The sequence below is a fragment of the Antedon mediterranea genome, chromosome 3 (assembly GCF_964355755.1).
Source record: "Antedon mediterranea chromosome 3, ecAntMedi1.1, whole genome shotgun sequence".
Taxonomy (NCBI): Eukaryota; Metazoa; Echinodermata; class Crinoidea; order Comatulida; family Antedonidae; genus Antedon; species Antedon mediterranea.
The window spans coordinates 10,634,744-10,659,815 of record NC_092672.1 but is presented as its reverse complement, the minus strand read 5'-3'; the positions used below and the strand labels follow the sequence as shown (position 1 = coordinate 10,659,815).

At 32.8% G+C, this 25,072-nt stretch overlaps 3 protein-coding genes across 4 annotated transcripts; 1 reads left to right on the top strand and 2 right to left on the bottom strand.

Annotated features, from left to right (window-relative positions):
• Nucleotides 1–280: 280 nt before the first annotated feature.
• On the bottom strand, nt 281–8,311 carry LOC140043554 (DNA damage-binding protein 2-like). The gene is made up of 11 exons (XM_072088078.1): nt 8,276–8,311; nt 7,919–8,011; nt 7,137–7,244; nt 6,477–6,668; nt 5,407–5,552; nt 4,416–4,515; nt 3,016–3,193; nt 2,156–2,298; nt 1,468–1,632; nt 933–978; nt 281–591 (listed from the first exon to the last, which is right to left on the bottom strand). Exons 2-11 carry the CDS (start codon nt 7,997–7,999, stop codon nt 323–325), a joined length of 1,428 nt encoding a protein of 475 aa, XP_071944179.1. The 5' UTR covers nt 8,000–8,011; nt 8,276–8,311; the 3' UTR covers nt 281–322.
• A 112-nt stretch (nt 8,312–8,423) lies between these two features.
• On the top strand, nt 8,424–14,127 carry LOC140044853 (triosephosphate isomerase-like). The gene is made up of 6 exons (XM_072089539.1): nt 8,424–8,606; nt 8,915–9,123; nt 9,514–9,646; nt 10,906–10,991; nt 11,100–11,187; nt 12,800–14,127. The coding sequence occupies exons 1-6, from the start codon at nt 8,492–8,494 to the stop codon at nt 12,916–12,918; spliced, it is 750 nt and encodes a 249-aa protein (XP_071945640.1). The 5' UTR covers nt 8,424–8,491; the 3' UTR covers nt 12,919–14,127.
• On the bottom strand, nt 14,123–24,649 carry LOC140044852 (solute carrier family 35 member F6-like). Of its 2 annotated transcripts, XM_072089538.1 has the most exons (7): nt 24,506–24,649; nt 23,626–23,698; nt 19,963–20,134; nt 19,118–19,330; nt 18,462–18,572; nt 17,401–17,905; nt 14,123–16,928 (listed from the first exon to the last, which is right to left on the bottom strand). In XM_072089538.1, exons 1-7 carry the CDS (start codon nt 24,580–24,582, stop codon nt 16,925–16,927), a joined length of 1,155 nt encoding a protein of 384 aa, XP_071945639.1. In that variant the 5' UTR covers nt 24,583–24,649; the 3' UTR covers nt 14,123–16,924. The 2 variants fall into 2 exon arrangements, with proteins under 2 accessions (XP_071945639.1, XP_071945638.1); XM_072089537.1 differs by having other exon boundaries at nt 14,123–17,905.
• Nucleotides 24,650–25,072: the final 423 nt, after the last annotated feature.

Below are 25,072 nucleotides of genomic sequence, written 5' to 3'. Positions count from 1 at the left end.
GATCACAGAGTAATCAAATTGTTTGTTCATATGACAAACAAATATTGTACATTTTTACAAGTGTAATAGACAAACTTTTTCCATGCTATAAAATATAAAAGTATTCACACAGAATACACATTGTTTCACCTTTCTTCAAGATCGTCTTTGGTTTTAATAAAATTAATTAAGCTCTGCCTTCTACACTATCAAACTTGATGTAACAACAAAATGTGATGTGCTCATATATGGACATGATGATGTCATACCACTACCATATTTGGGAATATCACACATATAACAAACTAGTGTGATAGTGTAGACAGACCTTTACACTACTTTATCACTTTGATTTCTTTCCTTTGATTTTAACTTTCTGGTTTTCTTTTTCCTCTTTAGCTTTACTTTGTTTAGGCTTTTTGATTTTCTTTTTCATTGAAGAGACATCGTCATCATCCTCATCATTCTCATCATTATTATCTCTTCTTCGTCTCGGTCTTCTATACGTTGATGGGCCACCGATGTTGGAGCTGTTTGCTCGTAACGATTCCATCACTTTTTGTTGTTTCTCAAAAGCTTCTTCATCTCCTATCCACACTAGAATGTGATATCCTTTGGGTAAATAAAAAAAAATCAATAAAAATGTTATTTTCAAATCAGTAATTGTCAATTCCTTTTAAAAATTTGTTTTAAAACTATCAGTTCAATATGTTTTATTGTTATAAATATTGTAATATAAATGTGAAAGTAAGTTAATGCAATTATAATATAAATATCATATTCACACTAACAAACATCAATTAAATCAATTCTAGATCTAAATTTACTCTCTTGAAGGTTAATTATTAACCAATGAATTGGAAATATGTTGGGAAATTGACTAAATTGGTTTTTCGCTGCAAAATACTTTAAACAAGTAATAAAATAGAGATTATTGATTTCAGAAAACTTACCCATTGCAGAGACCAATGCATCTGTCTTGGGATTAAACATGTTTAACTGTAGAAACAAGTTGTTACAATAAGTTAGTCTACGCAAAACCTTTATTTTTCTACCTAAACACCACTAAATTCAATCCAATTTAATTTTTAAGTAATAAACTGTTTCTTTTTCTTTGATTGTTGTATATTAAAAGGGAGATCTTTGCTCATCCAAGATCCACAACCAAACCGAACCAATGCTGTAGAAATGCTATGTTAGGTTGACACAGAGCGCAACTGTAGTTGCGCAAGAGCATTTTTATCAACTTTTAAGCAATTGAACAGAAATAAAATACTATGTTTCCATTAAGCTGATTGCAACTTGTCATGATGTTGCAACCTGCAAATGTAACACATTTCAAAATTTATGTTCAAATGAAAGCAAGTCAACTATGCAAAATGTCGACATATTTTGGCCAACTGTGTGCTACTTAAAGTTGCGATCAGTTGCTTGGAACGCTCATGTTGACCTGTATCGGCTAAGCCAGTCTAATGTCTATCCTCTTACCGATATTATCCCAGATGCACTAGGATCCAGCAATTGGCAAATTATTTTTCCAGTATTGGCATTAAACATGTCAACAGTACGACACTCTCCATCTCGGTAACCAGGAAAACTTGAATCTGGATATCGACCAATAACAATAATATCATGCACTGGATGCCATGTAGCCTGTAAAATTAATGAGAATATTCACACTAAAAATGCTTTCTGGAAATATTGGTTTCATGTAGTTCTTATTGAGTCATGAACAACCATCTTAGATTTGTGGTTGACTGCAGTAAATTTGTGTTTAGGCTAACAAAAAACTTGGTAAAGTGACAATGAACACAAGATCTTAGACCTCTGCTTACAGTATTTTCAGAATGTTAACAAAAAATAGTACGAAAGAAATTTAGAAATTCTGTTTCTTCTTAAGGGGCACTTTTTAAATGTTGAAAAATAGAATGCAGAAAATAGGTTCAAATTGGTAGGCCCTCGCTCCTGGATTCACCACAGATCAATAATAATTAAGCTTAATGTCCACAGCCTAGAAGACATATGAGTAGATTAGAAGATGTAATCTATAAAATGTTTCTTTTCTGTAAATTTAAAACTATAAAACATAAAATAAATATAAAAACCAATAAATTGATGAGCCATATTATTTGTTTTTATATCATATCTATTTCTGGCATGCAGTAGGCCTACTTACCTTAAAAGGCGTAATATGTTGATAGAATCGATGCGGATGAACAATAGTGTTGTAGGTGTCTGACCAATAAGGACCTGAATATATCCTAATGTCAACGTGTTGGTCAGTGGTCAGTAGTCTAGAACCATCAGGGCTAAAATAAGCTAGAGTAGAGCACAAATTATTATTGCACTAAGTACTTTATTAGTTTAACAATTAGCCAAAAACATGAACAGAACTCCTAAATTTGTTTTTGTGTTGCTCATCATATTGATTATTATTATTACGGTATATAAAGGCATTAATATTTTTTAGATAGGTTGGAATGGCTATGTAAATTCCAATTAAGAGATTGGTGTGTGGCTACCATATATCAAGGATCCCAACAACCGCAAAAGTTTCTATTTTTAGTGACATCCTTCTAATGTTCAATTTCTAATAATCGTTTTCAATATATATAAAAAACGTAGTGGCTAGGTTTACACTATGCAAATATCTATACCTATCCCACCCTCTGTCTCGGGCCCTCATAACCTAAGAAAAAATATACATCTAGGAAAATGGTGAGAAAAGATGATAGTCAATAAAGAAGATGGCGAGCAAAAAAAAAAATTATACCAATGCGTTTTGAACCCTAGCCTAACGCTACAGCATGACGTTGCAAGACCCACACACTGCCCATTCAGCCATCACACATTAGCGCGCTATATAGGGGTAGATATAGCCTGGGGATTATATTTACTCCAAGGCGTAGGCCTAGATGCAGAAACTTCGTATAAAAAAATTCAGCTAGTTCATTAAAACTACCCTTTAAAATTATAGGCCCCCTTTTGTTTCTATAATCATCTAATTAGATGGAAAATTTCATTAAAAGAAATTACCAGAATTAATAGGTTTCTCGTGTGACAAGCATTGCACAAAACTGTTCTTGTCTTTCATCATCCTGACATCCCATAATTTCACAGTTTTGTCAACGGACGCAGTTGCTAACAACCAATCACAAGAAGGATTGAACTCGCAATGTGTAACCTTTGCTTTGTGCAGACGATCAGACGAAACCTTTTGATAAATAATACATTACTACATAATAAATGAAAGAACTATACACAAAAAATATTATTGTGGCGAGTGACGAAAGGAAACAAGTCCTTTCTGCCAAAAAATTGTGATTTTTAAGCTCTGTCTATACTATAAAACTTTATGTGACAACAAAATGTGATGTGCCCATATATGGACAGAGCTTTAGGATAATACTATTGTTTTTATTATTAATTGTTATGTTTTAACTTGTTCAATTCAATTTTATTTTCATAAGACACTAGAAATGGTGACAAAATTATTAAAAATTGTTATCATATACTGCCATAACATTGTTATCATTGATACTGTATGAGTTCTGCTTTGAGAAACAAGTCAACAATTGGTTTTCAAAATATTTTTAAAAGTAACAGCTTAAACCAAACTCAAGACAGAAGACAAAAACCTTTTGTTTTTAGGTATTTCAAGAGTTAAAATGTTAACAATGGAATTGGAAAAAAAGTAGGATTCAATGGCTGGATGTCTTCCTTTATTATTTAACACAATATCTGCATTTTCCAAGTAGGCCTATAGTTACTAGCTTGTTTGGAAATGTGTTTGTTTGTATGGCATGATTCTGTCCACAAGTTATCCTGAGTTCTCTGTGGGTTCAATATGGGCCAGAATATCAATTTGCCTTTTTTTTTTTTCACTTCTATTTCTCTCTGTTTCTCTTTTATGGTTATCTTATGTGAGACACAAACTCCCTGTTACCAAATTTTATTTTAAAAAAGAATTCTCGATCAACAGGGATATTACTATATTTGAAAACTGAAATATTATCACTATACATTTTAAAAAAAATTGTATCCAGAAAAATATAACCAGCAATAATCAATGCATTTACAATTCATTGATATTTCTTGAAAAGTACAACACAAATTTATTTTAGAACTTTGAAACATGGATAGTTAATTTATATACACCAGCAAAAGTAAGTGTTTAATAAAGCAGATAAGGTGTATGTGCAACAACAATAGGCTATTCTTAATGACAAAGGCCTAATGAAGAATTTCTTTGTTTTATATAAATAAACAAAATGAGGTAATTGTTAGCTGGTATCTTAGTCTATGGCAATGAAGGAAACTCCTCCATTCTTAGACCAAATACAGAATCCTGAAATCATACCACAGTATTTGACACATTGTTGGTTGCTAAGCTCAACAGTGATATGAGAAACAGTTTTAAAAGCATAAAAAAGTACCTTCTCTCCTTGTCGTGTGAACAAGCAAACTTTGCCAACATTGTCGCCAGCTACAACAAGATTAGCTTTAAAGCTGACATCAAGACTGCAAAACCAAAATCTGAAACACACAAAAAGATATCAATTATATCAAATTTAATTAATTATATAAAATAACAGGTTTCAACTGGTTTACTGATCACAGCTGGTTGATTCCAGTTTACAAAGTTAAAGTTCTGAACACAGCTGATTGAATATACTGTAGTTTCGAGTCGAAACCTAAGGCCGTGGTGCCCATCTCCATTTCTTTAGCGTTTGGGCCAGACTCCACTAAGTGTGTATGTTTGTGGGGGGTACGCCACTTCTCCCGCACAAACGAGTCTGGTTTACCTTCCCAGTACTTTTTACATACCGGTACCCATTTCTATCACCTGGGTGGGGAGGAAAAATGTGGATAAAGAATCTTGCTCAAGGACTCAACACTGCAGTGACCAAGCCGGGGCTTGAACCGACAACCTCTTGATTGCAAGTCCAATGCTCTAGCCACTGCGCCACAGTGCTCCACTATAGTAGTTTACAGAAATAAAGTTATAAACACAGCTGGCTGATCCAATTTACAGAATTAAATTATGAACACAGCTGGCTGCACCCTGTTTACACAACACAGCTGGCTGAATCATGTTTTCAGAATTAAAATTTTCTGAACACAGCTGGCTGAATATATTTTAAAGAATTAAATTCTGAGCACAGTAGCTGGCTGAATCAAGTTTACAGAATTAAAGTTCTGAACGCAGTAGCTGGCTAAATCCTGTTTACAGAATTAAGTTCTGAACACAGTAGCTGGCGGAATCAAGTTTACAGAATAAAAGTTCTGAACACAGTACTGGCTGAATCCAGTTTACAGAATCAATGTCCTGAAATACAGTTTGTCATGGGTATTGATGCCAATGGCAAGGCATTTCATTCTTTACAAACATTCTCTCTTGCCATTAGAATCAGTACAATAACTTACGACCAATCATTAGTATTGAAAAAGACCTGTCTTGAGCGACCTTCAAAATCTTGACGTAGAACCAATCCGTCTCCAGATACTGTGTAGATGTGATCTGGTGAGTCTATGTCAAATTTCAAAGCAGGAATACTACCACCTTTACCCAACTGCAGAGAATTAAACATCACTAATTAACACAAGTATAACTAGAACCAACTGACGCCAAATCATTAGTGTTCACAAAAACGTGTTGCGAGCGCCCTTCAAAATCCTGCCTCGGAACCGAACTATCACATGTTGCCGTGTAAATAAAATTGGGGTCAAACTTCATTGCTGGGATGTTGCATCCCTTTAAACAATGTTTTAAAATTGAAAAGGTTCCTCAATGAAAACATGAGAGATGTGAAAAAACCCGTAATCAGATGACTTTAAAGATATTGTCCGACCGACTAAAATAATATATATTTTTTTTAATTTGTTTGTTGAATATATGCAATATTAATGTCACATAGTTATTTATTCATTCACCAAAAATTGAATCAAAATAAAAAATAATGTACCTGAAAAACTGTAATCTAAGTCAAATTGGCTGCTAGGCAAGGCATTTTTGGGTTAAATTTCTTTTTTTTCCAAGAAAGTAATCAAAATGGCATTCAAAATCTGATTTTATTAATCTTCATTTTTCTTGTTTTTGGGGAACAATACATCTTTGCTTCGGACAGTTTCGATTATGGTGAAATAGAAGTAGGCCTAGATTTCCCTTGATCAAATCTTTAATTCTTGACATCAGTGTATCAAGTGATGCCTTTTATTTTCTATATTTTGATTATACTGTAGGCCTATTATATTGTACTGTACTTATTGAGAATATTACAATAATTATGATTACAATAAAATCGGCTATTAAACTTGAGTTATTCTCAATCTGAAAATGAAATGTTTAGAAAAATATAAAAACCACAGGGGCCGGCTCAACTGTACCTCCACTTTCTGTGCCACACAAAAGTAGTCCGTATTCATTTGTACATTATTCTGGACATTAAAAGAGTTTTACAATTTTAGAATAAGCAATCAAAATTTATTATACTTACTCCACGAACAAACTGAGAGTGGTCCAACTTTTCATAATCCCACAAAAGAAAATCGCCACTCTTGGACGCTACACACATTGTGGTCGGTTTTGTTGGATGCCACGCCATTGACGTTACTCTTCTGTCAAATGGACTGGATGTTCGTAATATCCTGTATTTTGTTAGTTTCTCTTGAAATGGTTTGATGATTGCCTGTAATTCAGAGTATAATTTTAACATTAATTAGCATTTTAAATTTTTTAGGTTAAAGGTCAAGAAGATCCAAAATCAAGTAAAAAAAATGATTTGTTAACTCTAATATGACAACTGACATAAATGTTTATATTCTGGGTAAGGTATTATGCAATAGACATATTATCTAATGATATTTTTTTTTGTTTTTTTAACATCAAAGTTGGACTTATATAAACACATGTCACAGTAGGAGGTTAAGTGACATTTACCCAAAGTTTTGAAAAACTTCGGGTAAAAATGAACACATTCTCTAATGGGGCTGTACACGTAATGAACTCCAGGATGTTGGAAGAAAAATGGGAAGCGACAACAGGAGAATAAGCTCTGCATTTCTTTACCATTAAACAAATATGTATTGATTGGTCTTTTAAATTTCAAGGTAATTAGTGATTTAAGACATTTATTTTTATGTTTTTGGACACATACCTGTCTAATGTTGTTGGTTGTACAACACCCAGCCCGATATTGATACAATGTGTGTAAAATATTCTTATTCTGCCACCTGATTATTGGTTTCTTGGCATTTGCTTGAATCTGTAGGGAAAAAAGAACTTTTTAAACCTAGTAGTATCATTGAAAGAATTTTATAAAAAGTTGTTCTCCAGCTTTAACAACTTTGAAAGATAACATTCCCATTCTGGTTGTAATTCACACAGGCCGCAGCTATGGAGGAAAATCCTATGGAGTGCACATTTTCAGTATTTACTGCTTTAAGTTTTATTGGTTTTATAACAAGTTCAATGTATCTGTGGCTGCGACAAGATCAGGGTCATGCTGCGCGCCGTAGACTATGTATCATAGTACACAGTGTATGCATGGTATTTGTAGCAGCCAGACATAAGATCAAAGGACTGTTACGAGTTCTATCTTGGCAAGGCGAGCTCATTGTCCTGTTGTTTGTGTATATTTTATTGCTGTTAAAGATAAGTAAAGCATTTTCTCTTTATTATACATTAGCATTATTAATTATTTTTTACATTTTTCTCTATCTAAAATGAAAAAATAAAGAAATATAGTAGTACGGTATAATTACTCAAAATATTACAAAGAGATCAATCCGAGCCAAAAAATGACAATGTAGCATCAGGGAGTCTTATTTTACAACTCCCTGCCTGGTAGTAGCAGCTAGGAGTTGCAAACAACTCCCTGGTAGTGGGTAACATGGAGGGCGATATTCATTCAGACTCTCAGTCAGTGTTATAATTTACCTTTAATTTGATTTCATGTTTCTTGGTTTTTAGGTCAACTTGTTTCCTTGATGATTTCCTTGTTTTACCACCAGGTGCCATGATAGTGATACTCTAGTTAAAAAAAAGAGACAGAATAAAAACATGTGGGTTAAAAACAGGTTAACACACTTTTCATTCCATTCACTGAATTTTCCAACATTGTCAATAAATTATTTAAAAAAAACCCCTGCAATCAACAGTAAATAATATTAATAATGATGCAGGAACAAGGATAAAGCACATATTAACACCTTCATTTACAATAATAACGGATCCGATAATTATTCAACAACAAATAATAAAATAAATAAATAATACGTCAGTAGGCCTACTTACATAATTTTTTCAAAAGCACCTACTACGCGACGCTCTGCTGCCAAATAAAAACAATGCGACCTCGTTGGAAAAAAATGTTACGTAATTCTAACCAAGCTCGATTTGCTTGACTAAATAGAGGGCGCAGTTTATAACGTACCTTGGCAAAATTCGGTCTCAGGCCTCTTTTTATTTTGTGAGCAAGTTCTATTTTTGTTTAACTAAAAATACGCTAAAATGTCGGCTGACCGTAAATTCTTTGTTGGGGGAAATTGGAAAATGAATGGAAGTAAAGAAGCTATCAATGGTATATTACAGTTTTTAAATGATTCTAAAGTTCCTGCGAACACCGGTAAGTAAAGTTATTCTGTGAAGGGGATGATGATGTTCGCCGGCCGGTCCAACAGGCAAGATAAAAGGACCGTCGGGACTGGACGGACACAGCCTAGCCTAGGCCTAGCCAAGGCTAAACGATTAGACCTAGTTTAATAGGCGGCGTATCTATGTATTGTCCTGATAATGCCTACTTGTTTGATTCATAGCCATCACAGGCAGCATTCTAAAAAAAATGATATTGTCTAAAATTAAAAAAAGATAAAAAGTTTCTTGCATTATTACGTACGACTACGATTATTTATACATTTTATTTTTTATTTTCAGATGTTGTGTGTGCACCCCCAATGGTTTATCTACCATATGTGAAAGAGCGATTGCAGTCTGGCATGCAAGTATCGGCTCAGAATTGCTATAAGGTTGCCAGTGGTGCATTTACTGCTGAGACCAGTCCTGCTATGTTGAAGGACCTTGGAGTTGACTGGGTCATCTTAGGTCATTCAGAGAGACGACATGTTTTTGGAGAAACCGATGAGGTGATTTCGGGATGAATGGTTGAAATTATTAATTTTGTTTTGCAGCAAAATTTTCCCCAGAGCCTTTCAATTCTTGCCAATGATTATTGATATTAATAATAAATGTCAATAATTATTACAGTAGTTGATTATGTAGATCTGAAATCAGAAATTCTTTCATAAAGGTTCAAATTAAATTTCTATGGAACACTGAGTTATGAATATATGTATGATAGCATATGTATGGATTATGTTATACCTTACTATTAGGGAATTTTTCCTCTGTAATGACTATATATGGCCATAATAATTAAATCATTCAATACTATGACCAAATATGGTATACACCGGAATAAAAAATTAAATTCAGCGTTTATTGTTGACAATTTGTACATGTTTTTTATGTTACAGCTGATTGGGCAGAAAGTTAAGCATGCATTAGATGAGGGAATGAAGGTTATTGCGTGTATCGGAGAACAGCTACAAGAACGTGAGAATGGTCTGACAGAGGAAGTTGTTTTTAAACAAATGAAAGCCATTGCAAGTAGGCCTACTTTTTGATTTATTTTGCTATACGAGAGAACCCTCCTTTGGGACACCCCTATTAAGCTCTGTCTACACTATCAAACTTTATGTGAGAAAAAATGAACATGATGATGAATGTCATATCACTACCATATTTGAACATATCACTATCATATTTGAACATATCACTACCAAATTTGAACATATCACTACCATATTTGAACATATCACTACCAAATTTGAACATATCACTACCATATTTGAACATATCACTACCAAATTTGAACATATCACTACCATATTTAAACATATCACTACCATATTTGAACATATCACTACCAAATTTGAACATATCACTACCATATTTGAACATATCACTATCATATTTGAACATATCACTACCATATTTGAACATATCACTACCAAATTTGAACATATCACTACCATATTTGAACATATCACTACCAAATTTGAACATATCACTACCATATTTGAACATATCACTACCATATTTGAACATATCACTACCATATTTGAACATATCACTACCATATTTGAACATATCACTACCATATTTGAACATATCACTACCATATTTGAACATATCACTACCATATTTGAACATATCACTACCATATTTGAACATATCACTACCATATTTGAACATATCACTACCATATTTGAACATATCACTACCAAATTTGAACATATCACTACCATATTTGAACATATCACTACCATATTTGAACATATCACTACCATATTTGGGCATACTTACTCATACTAGTTTGATATAGTGTAGATAGAGCTTTTCCAGCGGATGATGATGTGACACTAAGTGTTTGCAATAGCTACAACTGATTGCACGTCTATAGCATACATGCCAACATCTGAAGTTAAAAAAACAGGAGGAGGTTATTATTTTTTTTTAAAGATCAACAGCGCCCTCTAATTATTATTGAGACCCAGGAGAGTTAAGGAGTGTTCGAAGTGGTATCTTGTGGTGGCTATGCGAGGGAAATCCCCATTCAGTTTTGAAAAAATATTGGAGATGGTCTAACAATGGCTTAAAAAATTGTTAATTTGCTTGTGTATAACCTTTTTTTATATCTTTATGCAAAAAACAACACGTACATAAAAATACAGTTTTTGTAATTCAGGAAAACTGTGGAAAACCGAGAGCATAATGTTAGGCTGGGAGAGGAGTCTGAACTAAGTCTCCCGGCCAAAACGCCCTGTATGCTATAGTAATAACGTTTAATAACAAATTAATTTCAGACAATGTAAATGACTGGAGTAAAGTTGTGATTGCATACGAACCAGTCTGGGCGATTGGCACTGGAAAAACTGCGTCGCCAGAGCAGGTATGGTAAAACATAAATAACGTCAGTGAAATCATCTAACTAATTTTTGTTATTTTGGTATTAAAAAAAATAATAAAACTAATAAATCATTAAACTGTTTTATTTTAGGCCCAAGAAGTACATGCTCGTCTTCGTGCGTGGATGTCGGAAAATATTAATCCTGCTGTCGGCCAATCAACGCGTATTATTTATGGAGGTAATAATATTTATGTGGTTTTTTCTGTGTTTATTTCTTTTACTCAAACACAATTTGACAACTTCTCTTCACAAACGGTAATACAAGGCATAGTGTATAGGGATCTCCAATAAGACATTCAAACTGCCTAATGTCTTAATTGCTAATTGGCCTACAGTATCATTCTCCAATGAGAAGCTAAAGTTAATGTACATTATAATTAATTTTCTCTTGTTTTTTTGATCTGTGACTTCTTTGACAATCTCTCTTAAAGTTTATTTAAATCATTTTGTGTCCAATGTACCATTAAGCTTGGTTCCCACTAGAACGTAACGCAAGGACGTAAACGCAACGCAAGCGTTTTAACCAATGACAAGCGAAGTTATAGACATTTAGCAATCACAAGCGAATAAGCCATCGCTTGTGATTGGTCAATTCAATTGCGTTGCGTCCTTGTGTTGCGTCGCTAGTGGCAACCAAGCATTACATACAACCAATGTATGTAATTGCAACGGGTGTGTGTATGTGCTTATTTTGTACATACTCTGTGTGTTTGGCGTTATATTATTATAATATATATATATCTAATATAATTGCTGAGCGGTTAAGGCATGGGCATCGTTTACCGCACCTAAAGCCTGTTTTCCTGTCGACGTTAAGTTACGTTGAGTTGCTTTGAGTTGCGTTGAGTTGACATATTCAACGATTTAACAGGAAAAGATGGTAAAAATTAACGTTGAAAATCGTTAAAATCTTAAATCGTTAAGTGTTGCAAAACTAAGGCCGGCCACGCAGCCGGGACCGCGTGAAAATTGAAAAAGATACGGGTTTTGAGGCTTAAACCCAGCCTAGGACATACTTTCGTTGATATCTTAATCTAGGCTTACACTAAAGACAAACATTAAATTTAATTGGTTTAATATTATAATTTAATTTAACTTACACTTGTTTTTTTTAAATATCATACCTTAAAAGTGTACAAGAAAGGTGAAAAACATCGTCGCGTTGTAAACATTCAAGAATTGTCAGCGCGTACCTATTTTTTCACAAACTGCAATGACGTAATTTGTGCACCATTTGATTGGTCAGTTTTAACGATTGTAATCGTTAAATTTGAACCGAGTTCAAAGCCTGTTTTCCTGTCGACGTTAAGTTACGTTGAGTTGCGTTGAGTTGACATATTCAACGATTTAACAGGAAAAGGGGGTAAAAATTAACGTTGAAAATCGTTAAAATCTTAAATCGTTAAAGTTGAACCGAGATTACGATCGTTACTATCGTTAAAACAGGCTTAAGAGCCAACAATATCGGCATGGTTTCGACTCGCTCCTTGTTCTGGTGTTGGAACAACTCTTCTCAGATAAGGACTATAAACCACTGGGTTAGTGCACAGTTTGCCTGTGTGCACTAGTTCTTGTTGGCTCTTGTAGCTGTAGCTTGGTGGTTAACATGCTTGCCTTCCAATCCTAAGGTCCGAGGTTCAATCCTGACCTAGTGCCAGGGTTGTAACCCTCGACTCTTTTAACTCCACTCCAAGTATTAAATAATTTATCCATCCTGTAATTGGCGAGTCACTCGCTGTTAAAAATTTAAAAAAAAAACACTTTACATACCTGTATGTTTTGTCTTCCAGGATCTGTGAATGCAAAGAATTGCCAAAATCTAGGATCACAAGCTGATGTAGATGGATTCCTCGTTGGTGGTGCTTCACTTAAACCAGACTTTATAACGATAATCAATGCCAGGTGCTAAATCATCTAATATCTATCAAATTATGGCAAGTTTTATGATTGAATTAAGGTGCAAAAGATAATGATTGTAATATCAGAGATTATTCATTTAGATTTTAGCATACTCCATGATTTTAGTCTAATAATATATAAAAGCATTGATTGCATACTGGTGATTTTAGTGCAACAGCTTAATTTGATTTTCTATTTTAAGAGCCATTCTTCATAGATACACATAAAAATAGTAAGAAAGTAAAATGTGTACAGAAACATTATTGCAGGTACATTACATGTATTAGTTTTAACAGCCATACTTGCCTAAATAATGTCAGTGAGGGGCTTGGTTCGAACCCATGCCTGTATCATCTATGTACCAGTTGGCAGGGATGCAATTACTGTTTGCTTGTTAATTGTATATAAACACATATTACATAGCAATGTCATCTTGAGCTGTTTGGCTGTTGTGCCAGCTGTCTTTAAGGAACACTGATTATACAAGCCATGAATGTACATGATTTCCATCACTAATTATTTTACTTCCTCTTATCAATTTTAAAATACCCTTGACAAGCCTTGAGGTATGTTTTTGATAATTTCAGCATAGCATCATTGATTTTAGGTAACAATCCAGAGCTCAGCTTCCTGTTGTTAGATCGCCTAGGTCATTGTAGGTGACATTGGAAGCTAATATAGATCAAATGCTAGAAGTAAAGCCTGGGGTATGAAGTGGACATAAAACCAGTGGTATAATGGGTATGAGCACTCACTGGCTAACCCAGGGACCCCTGAACAGGGCCCAGAGGAAACAGGCATTAATATATGTGGAAAAGGGCTGAAACGTTCCTAAACCAGGGGCCTCGGGTATAACATCACTGCATATAACATGATAAAAATAATACTAATCAGAGAGTTGCAAACTCCACCAGATGGAAATGGATTAAGAATCATGATTTGATGACCAAAATCTGACTGGTCATGTGACATGCCCAACTTTTTTTTCTACAGAAGTGAATACTTTAATTAAACTACAAAATAATCTATTTAAAGTCTGATTTAATTAATCTTCTTTTTTTCATGTTTTTGGGGGACAATACATCTTTAAAGCATTGTCAACTTTAATGTACCTTTCATAAAGACTTTGACTAGCTTCTGCTTGCAGCTTTTCCTAGATCCTTTTGAAATAGCATGCATGCATGTAATTGTACAATAAAGTTATCAAAATCAAATCAAAGTTTCAAAAGTGTTTTTATTCAACAAATACAACACAAAATCAACTAATTAAATAAGTTTATAGCTTAACATGCATCAGAACAACTTCTATTACACTATAGGATCATCCGGTGATAGGATTTAATATTATAAAATTTGATGAGGCTAGCATATATACAGTACTACATAACATGCATCATTGATATCACTGTAAGCATCGCAGTTGATTCAACAATGATCATTTTGGTATTAACAATGGATAAATAAATTCATTTGTTTATTCAATATAAAATTGCATTTTTCTATTACACAGTGGGTTAAATATTATTAACAAAATGGACAAAAAAGTTGCTACAGTCAATTCTCAAAAAATAAAAAAACAATTTGTATTTAAATGAATTTGGTCTCATTTTGGAAGAACTGACTATAAGTTATAAGTATTATAAAAGTAGGCGTAGGCCTATATATATATTCTATTAAATAATTATATACAATCGGATCATCAAATACAATAGAGTCAGTACAAAAATCACATTATCATTTGAATCTTTTAAATATAATAAAAAATAATAATATAGAATTGATTTATATAACACCATCACTTAACACCCCCTCCCCCATCTCACTTATTGTAACTAAAATTATTTTTGTGGATGAAACACTAAGATTCCAAAACAAATTCCTTTTTATTAAAATATACATTTTGATTTGTTGTTATAATTACAGATTTTGATAATAAAAAAACCTAAAATAATTTGACAATTGTTAAAAAATATATCATACTTTAATTCATCCAAGAATTAGATTTTTCAAATATACATAAATTACCTTCTAATAACATTCAATACAAAATAATATTTTGGTGGTGGTAATTGTACCATTTATACAAAATACTATTGTAGTACAATATAAAATAATTTCATCAATATAAAAACATTGTAACTTTGCAACACTGAATTATAAACAATGTATAAAATAACACAAACAAACATTTACATTATCGAATAAAACAAAACAAATTAATATGATATATACGGTGCAGCATTTACCTAACTTATGGTAACGTACTAAGAATAAAATAGTTAGTTTTACAAACAGGGATTTACTTTGATGAGGTCATATATTGGCAATTACAGCAGTTATTGACGGTATCAACATGAGCTTGGCCGACCCGGATTCTTTGATTTTTTTGGAGGAAAGGAAAGGTGGATGGGGAGGGGTGCAGAACACCTAATTATTATTGAATTAATTAAAATTGAACTGTTGAACATGAAACTAAACATTTTTTTTTTTATTTGGCATGTTACAATAATAATATCAAATACTGACGTGTTGTAATAAAATAATGTACAGGTATAATATAGGCCTACTGAAGCACAACATATTTAACATTATCATTGCAACAACTTATTCATAGGTCACAACTGTATGATTTGATTTAAGGCACCATTTAATTGAAAGACGACACTATAGTTGAAAGATGAGGAATACAATTACATTTTATCATTTACTGCATTATAATGTTTATATGTGTAGTTATTTGATATGTATATTGAGTCTGAAACAATATGATTAACTAGATTCAATTCGTCACTATGACGAATCATAGGTTATATGCATTGATTAAATAAAGATAATTGATTTTTTAAAAGATATACAAATTGATTGATTGCATTTGTCAGAATCTTTTGTTATGTCTAATATGAAAGATAGGATCTTGGTAAAACAAATACAATAGCCAGTATCAAAGATCACGCCACGTATGTCATAAACCACCCTTGTTACATAATAATAAAGACAAAAGTTACTTTTTTTTAGTAGATTTCATTATAAATCATGTGTAAAATTTATACATTATGATTATGACAAATAAAATCTTATTTCGTTTCGTTTCCCAAGGTGAGATTCGATCTCAGTACCTCGAATGCTATAGACCACCGAGCCATACACACTTGAATAAAAGTTGAAGAAAGATTCCTCTGTGTATTTACTATGCAGTAACCACTTTAATGCAGATAGATTATTACATACCGAAATGAATCATAATTTTGTACTATGATAATATCTAATTTTTTTTTTAAATGATGCACTATCAAAGTATATACTTTCAAATTTAATATGACAATTTTAAAGAAGATAGGTCAATGTTAAGTTTGTTCATTTCGTCCCAAGAAAATGTCATTGGTTTTTTTTATTGTCGAAATTAAAAAAATGTTGTTTAACATGCAATTAATGATTATGCAATCAACTTTTTTTTCTCCTAATTTCATAATAAATCATACATATGATATATATACTTTAAGAAAATGAAATGAAAAATAGGGTTCACCAAGCATTCTAACGATCTCTATTATTAATTAAAAAAATCATAAGCATGTTTTTACCATTTTTTCAGCCTACATGTGCATAGCCTGTCTCTTTTGACATGGTTTCAAGTTGAAAAGTGAATAAAATTTGCTAAAGAAAGGTTGTAAAACAGAAATCTTTTAAAGAAAAACTTTTAAATCTGTAAGAAAAGACTAGATGGTTTTTCTCTATGGATTCGATGCCCAATCCGATAGTCATCAAGCATTAGTAATAGATTTGTATCACTGGTTGCGACACAATTTGATGTACTGTACACACTATGTACCCATGCAAAATGAGGAAGTGTTTGTCAATTTTTAAATTAGAAATTCAAATTTCTGTTTTAATTTGATGCCCCTGAACGATCTTAGTGTTTTTTTATACGAAGAATATGAAAAGTTGATAGATAGAAAAAACCAATTTGTAAAAGTAGCTATTGTTATGCAAATTACCTTCTCTGTCATCAGCTCTGATTACCTAATATGAATACAATGCAAGGTGACATTAACCAAGTGACATTTATCCATTATATATATTATATTACATTGTTTTTTTAGTATTTTTATTTAGGTTTATATTATATATATATTATATTTTTATATTATATACTACAAAAAAATAAATACTGTAAGTACTGTACTGTTTAAACATAGAGTTAAACATTATACAAAAGAAAAAGCAAGTTTGGTTATTGCAAGAAACTATATATACTGCAGGATATGTTTAGTAGAGTGGAACGTAGCTACCATCAGATTGCAAAAGTATACTTTAATCATAACTATGATAAAATAAGAAATAAATTAATACAAATATGAAGAAGTTGTTTGTTGTGTGAGAAAAATCAATATCAGTGAGGATTGAACCAGGACCTTAGAAATAGTTGGCAAGCATTAAGTATTAGGGCAGTACTAAATTAATTTTGCTAAATTCAACTTAAATTTTTGGATACCTGTCATCACTGGTAGTGTACGCATTCTGAATTGACCCTTCACCTGCGATTAATGGATCCTTTTCATTTGATACGGATACCGCTTTTAAACTTCTTCTCTCTTTATAACGATTGTACAGGGGAACGAACACAACATTATTGTAAAAACAAGTTCCGGAAATCAGTATCACAAAACCGAGTAACTGCAAAAATCCAGCAATGCCGCTAAAATCTTCCCATCCAACGGCTAGACTGAAACACCAAATAACGATTGTTCGAAGGCTATCCAACACCATTCTTGTGGTGGCGCTCATTTCTTTGGTAACACTGATTCCAGAGAAGTTAAAGAAGGCAATACTTATCATGTTTCCCAAGGTGGCTACAATGAGTAATTTATTATTTCCTAATTGTATAAAACCATCGATGGCATCCTCCAGCCGATGCTCTGGTAAAGTGCTCAAGGAACCAACATGGATATAAAAGAATGGAACTAGTAAAACAGACAGAACGCAGAAGCCAAATACGCCTGCAATGAATAAGTCGATATATAGAATGTTAGTGTGAGACTTCATTTATAGAAATAATTACTAAAATTAAATTGCTTTTTACAACAATACAATAGAGTGTCAAGCTTGTGTTAGCATGGTTCCCATTAGTGACACAAAGTAGCGACGACAAATTCTGTATTGCAGAATCACAAGTGGGAACTGACGACAAAACAGTGCTGCAGGAAATAAATTCAGGTATATTTCATGCAACAACATATTAGGCAAACAAAAAAAGCAAAATAGTACAGCGCATAGTAAAGTATACGTGGCATTGGCAACGAACATTGACACAACCAAGACAACCAAGCAGGTTTAATTTCACGCAGGAGGATTATTGGAAGGGCATTTAATTGCGTTGTGTCGGTTATTTTACGTTTGCTAGTGGGAACCGCGCTTAAATAAAAATGAATACAAGTTCTCATATGAGATGTTAAAAGGAAGTAATTCGTACACGATACAGGTTTATTTTTAGCTCAACAGTGTAAAGGGTATTGTGTATTTTATATGTTAGAACAAATCTTTATGAAAATATACCTTCCCATCCTACAGCTTGTAATGCTGGTATCTTGTGCTTGCTAAGAAACTTTTCTTCAATGACCATCTGGATGGCAGTGATAACCTGAGCCATTATAATAAGTAAATCACCTAAACAACACAATTGAAACATCTTTTTAAATTTGTATTCTTCTTATGAAAGACAGAATAAGATATAAATAATAAAACAAGATAAGATTTGAATTATTCATTACAAATTGTATGAAAACTGATACTGCAAATTTTATAATGGTATATAGATTAATATTTTAAAGTGATTTCTTACATTAAGTTGTTTACATTTTATATGTACCTTACGTACAGAATGTAAATTGTTTGTGTAACCCTTGTTTCAGTTCTGATTGTGATATGTATAATGAACATTTTGGCACTTCCTCAGTGGTGTAACACAGAGGCCTAAAGGTCTAAGTATCCCTCCAATAAAGGAGGTCTTGGGCATTTTTAGCCATTTTCGACAGGTTTTAATGCTTTCTTTATCGTCTGGACACTGCTCAGGGTCCCCCATAAGCTCCAAGGTGGTTTTTTTCTCCCTCGTTTTTAGCCAGTGAGCGCTCATAGCCGTTATGCTACTGCACTTCCTACACAAACAATATATCGTTTCAATTAATTGTCATTTTAATTCCCTTATTCCTTACCCGTTATGATATTATTTAGGTCTTTACTATCTTCTTCCTTGAATACGATGTCAGCCACACCAACTAATGCTAATCCCACCAGAACCAGAAACATTCCAACCCAGTGATGAAAACTAAGTCTTCTTCCAAGGAACGCAACAGAGAGAAGGCCAGTGAAGATGATGACTGAACCTCTTAACATCTGGAAGCTTGATGCATAAGTTAGGGTCAAGCCTTCAAGACAAAATTAGTCAAGGTTAGGACCGGAGCAAGTCTTATAAAGACAAACAAAATCATAAGGTAATTATAATATTACTGTAGGCTGAGGGAGAAGGAAGAGTGAGAGAGACAAAAAAAGCGCAAATCTCTAACTATGGAACCTTTAACTATGAAACCTTTACTATATGAACTTTACTATATATTTGTTTAGAATTTGCCAGCTAAAAACTGATCTTTGTGACAATAACCTAATAATTTACTAGATTAGAAGGCACACTAGTCCGAGATGACCAAGACTCAACCTGTAGGCCCCTACTGACTTAGGTTACCCTAAAGAATACTGGTTAGTAATGAGGGTGTATCCTTTATAGTTTATACAGTACTTCAAATTGGCAGTTAGCATGTTTCCTTTTTTCTCATTTTTCTATCAAATGTTTTACTGCCTTCAGACAATTATATTTGAGTGGCGCTATACACCCCAATACAAATACATACAACAAGTTGCTGTTTAAAATGTTCCGATACCATAAAAAAAGTTCCTCTCTTCTATGGCAGTACTCCATTGATAAAATAATGAATGTGGACAAAAAGATAGAAAAATAATAATATTATAACTCGAGTAAAGTAAGTAAAAAATCCTAACATACCAACATACATAATCGATGTACCACACATATCACAAAGGGCTGGCGGCATCATTACAAAGGGTGTAAACGTCTGTGGTCCGACATCATAGGGAATTTCTTTCCTTTTTTTGTAGGCCCAGATGATTTTAAATGTTGCCAAGCATGCCATCTCTCCTAGGAACATACCACATGCCTATGGTGGTAAGAAAGAAGATCGTAACATATTATTTTATTTCAATTTTCAAGTACACAACAGTCATTAACTTGTTCCAATACTTGATGTTTTTGCATTAAATTTTGTTTGTTTATTTGACAAAGTCTGGTTCAGTGGCATAATGCTATGAGTGCTCATTGGCTAAACCCAGGGGCCCCAGAGCTTAAATGCCCCAGAGCTTAAGGGCCCCAGAGCCCCAGAGCATGAGCAGTCCAATGTAACTACTCAGGGTTGGAGGGCCCCTTAGGAATACTAAACCAGGACCTTTGCCCTATACGTAACTGGTTTCTAATAATGCAATTTCAATAGTAAGGCCAGTCAGGACAATTACCATAACAATATTCTGATTGTTCTAGGGAAACAGATTTTGAAGTTCCAATACAGATATAATATAAAATATTACAAACATTCCAACCTGTGTCTGTATTTATAGATCATAACAATTATTCATTCAAATTGCTTTAGTGTTCCACTATATAAATGTGATATTACAATACAAAAAGCAATCATAATTGCAAAATAATTGTGAAAAAAAATTGAATATGAATTTGCATACAGTACAAAATACTGTATCAAATTTTATATCATAAAAAACGATTAATATAATATTTCGTTATTTTCCATTATTCTTTCCTTAACAATTATCTTAATTATGTAAATTTATGCCAGATTTTAATAATTTCACAATTTTGAATTAAAGTATAATTCCCCTACATATGATTTCCTCAGAATTAAAAAAAAAATGTTTGTGTCTTTAGTACTAACTATAAATTATATAACCTTGTGAATGTGAGTTTTGTGTAATTGTTTTCCAGGGCTTTCACACTTGAGATCCCTGGTTCAATTCCTGTCGAGGATCATCTTTTTTATCATTCTTATTTTTTCTAATAATTAGGTTATATGCATGATATGCATATAACCTCTTGATTCTGTCAAAATCTTTATTTATTTATTTATTTATTTATTTATTTATTTATTCTTTCCTTAGCACTATTTTGTCCGTGCATTATCTTGGCATCAGTTTAATCTAGCTAAGTCAAGTTTTCAGAGTATATTCTTCATGGCCAGGAATCGATGTGGTTATATTTTCACGATGCGTAATCAAAAATTACGCGGTCTACGCGCGATTTTACGAAATCACGTTTGTAATCATATCTTCACAAGCATGAATCACTATTAAACAAAATTTGGTACTCAAAAATTTCAGGTCATATTTCATCATATGGCAATAAAATTACGTGCGTAGCGCATATAACGCTTGCGTACGCGCGCTTAAAATGTTCAAAATTGTCAAAATTTATTTTCGATGAAACTAGAGTACGTTTCAGGCAATTTTAAGCGTTTAAAAAATTGCCATGAGTGCGCAGATTTTTGCACGCGCACTGCGCGTTAAACGTTAATGCGCACTCTTTTTGCCCGATTTCTGTTTTACAATCTTTCTTTAATAATATCATCATATTTGATTCAGGTTTCAACTCAAAATTGCGTTATACGAGCACGTCAAAAGTGACTGGCTACGCACGTATAAGTTAACAAAATGGTGAAAATATGCTAAATTTTAAAATTAATATAGATCGTCAGAATGCTCGGGAACACATATTTTTTATTTAATTTTCTTGAAGTGTATGTATCTTATGTATGATTTATTATTAAACTAAGGGAACAAAAGTTGATTAAGCCATAATTAATTGCATATTAAATTTAAAAAAATTCATTTCGACAATCAAACAAATTATGACATTTTCTTAGGCCAAAATAACAAACTTAACATTAACTTTCTTCCTTCAAAAGTTCATATATTAAAGTTAAAAGTATATAGTTTGACAGTGCATCATTTTTGTACATTTTTAGAGATGTCATCATAGTAAAAAATTATAATTCATTGCGGTATGTAATAATCTATCTGCACCAAAGTGGTTACTGCATAGTAAATACACGGAGGAATTTTTCTACAATTTTTAGTCAGTTGTGTATGGCTCGGTGGTGTGTGCTCGTGTCTATGGCACTCAAGGTACCGAGATCGAGTCTCACCCTGGGAAACGAAATAAAAATTTTTTTTTATTATCCGTATTGTTTGTTCAAATTTATTTCTTAGTGTATATATTATACACATGATTTATAATGAAATCTAGATAAAAAATAACTTATGTCTTTATTATTATGTAACAGCAAATGTGGTTTATGACATTATACGCAGAGGGATCTTTGATCGGATTGTGATACCGGCTATTGTATTCGCGTTAGCAAGGTCCTATCATATATTATATATTATTTAAAGAATCTGAGAAAATCAATGAATCAAAATATCTTTTAAAAATAAATTATCTTTATTTTAATTATCAATGCATATAACCTATAATTCGTCATAGTGACGAATTAAATCTAGTTATATTTTATTATTATTATTATTTTTTATTACTAATAGTATTTTAATTATTATTATTTTTTATTATTATAATAATATTTTAATAAGACACTAAGACAGTGGTGCTTAATTAACCATGCAGGCCCATATCACATTAATAAGATGTAAGTTTTACAGAATGAAATAAACAATGACACATTATACCAAAAAAATGCTGCAAATAGTAACAGATTAACATTATTTGTATCAACTAACATTAACAGTAGTTCCAGTTGATAAACAATTATTAACTACAGTAATTTGTCAAACAGGTGCGGTCTATGTTTTAAAATGACAAATCACAAATTATAACTCTTGCCTCTTGTACAAAAATGAGTTTTTTGGACAATTAGTTTGACAAAATGTAATTTCAGTTTACTTGTTACATTAAGACTGCTCAGTACCAGATAGCGAAATTGTCTCTTATCTTTTAACACTAGCATGGTCAGAAAATGATATAAAAAGTGGTCCAGAATTGGGATCCTGGTCCGGATTGCCTCCAAAATAGATATGTGGTCCTTGACCACATATCTATTTGTGGTTTCAATTTGGTAAAGATCTGGCAATTAGTTTTTGAGTAATACTGCTAACAAACAAACAGACAGGCAAACACATGCGATCGACTACATATCTCTCACGATTCTGGCGGAGGTAATGAAGTGGTGATTGAACACATTAACACCTATTTAGGCTAATGGTACATTCCATCCGTCTCGAGTATAATCCGACTAGTCAAATTTCATACCCAGGCACCTGGAACTATGCTCATATTTAAAATCTCACAAAAGTAGCAAAGCTGTAGCTCGGTGGCTAACATATTGCCTTCCAATCCCAAACCCTGGGTTCAACCCTAACCTTCTGCAGGGTCTCAAATTACGACTTTTACAACTCCACTCTCTAAGCCTCAAATGAAAAAAATAGTTTATCCATCCTGTAACTGGTGAGTTCCTCGATTTTGGATGTTTATCAAACTTTTTAAAACCCAAATAGAGTACTGTAATTGCATATATTTCATCAAAAGCAAAAAATAAAAAAGGGTAAAATTGCTTTATAAAGTATACTTTACTTGTAGAAATGGATGGTCAAACGCTCTGCTATCATCTCCATTCCTTCCAGGTGATGTCAGTAAATCAGCCCATCTATTGAAAAGAGATTTAAAATAGGTCACCATGCATATCGGCCGTGCGGTTAATTTCAGCTATAAACCCATCTCTAGTACTGATACTGATAATATTTATTTGTCCATGAAAAATGTTAAAACATAGGAAATACATTTTGAAACTGCAATAACATTAATACCAAATTCAATTTAAAACTATGATATACAAGATCATATTACTCAAACATAGTACAATGTAATAGTGTTAAGTACAAACATGTGTATAGTTCTTGATTGTTGATACAGTATAAAGTTTGCGGTACACCACATGTATTAGTTCTGAAAAGAACTTGAGTTTCTCGACGTTTCGATCAATATGCTTTGAATTGATCATCCTCAGGAGTGAGATAAATAAAAAAAAGTAAAATGCTAGGTTTTTAAAGGTAAAAGAACCAACAACCACATTTCCTCCACCACCCTTCAATCTTCCTTAATTAATACAAAAACAATACATTTTAAAAGATTAAAATGAAGGTGATTATTTGATCATCATATTGGCACTAAGATAAGAAGGAAGTTCGGTTCCATCATGTAGCCTAAATTGAAAGGTTCTGTAAGGCTAGTCCGGTTAGCAGACTTTCCTCCTTCTACCCTCTCCTTGTACCTCTGCTGTGTGGTTGGTAAGGATAGTCACCAAAAATTATTACACAAGGGCCGGCCGGCTAGATTTTACATCAATAAAAATAGGCCTAGGCTGGCTAGCTAGTAGTAGGCAGCCTAGGGCTAGGCCTATATACACTATAATGCCTACTACCTACTACGTACGTACCGGTTTAATAATACTTACTTTGTACTAATTGTGTTTATAGAACCAGTAACTAACATTAACACCGCCAAGGAATACTGGTAAGAGGTCCACGACATTTCAAAATCAGTTTATTTCTCTCTTTAACAAATGCTGAGCTGTATTCGCCCTTACCGCAGCAGCCAATGTAAAGTAAAGTCTGACAATTGTTTACAACTTGTGTACGTACTTGCACAACTTCAGATCACCTGACCGTGTGTCATGTGATAGAAGTCGGAATGTCAAAAGCAGCAATGCTCACTCTGAAATTGTTGCATTGCATAATTGTTACGGAAGTGCGTCATAATAGAAGCATTCGCCCTCACTCGCCGGTATATAGATTGTCGCAACTAAAGAAAAGGCCGGCGTTCTGGCAAGCCGTTTTAGCATTACATCCAAATTAAACCGAAGTTGAATACATTGCACTTAAGTCCAATACGTTCAACTCAAGTGTAATTCATTCAAATTAAGTGCAATACATTCGACTTAAGTTTAAATGATTTTTACTGAAGCACAATTGAAATTATTTAAGTAAAATAAACATTTTAATTAAACTTGCTTAATTTTTAA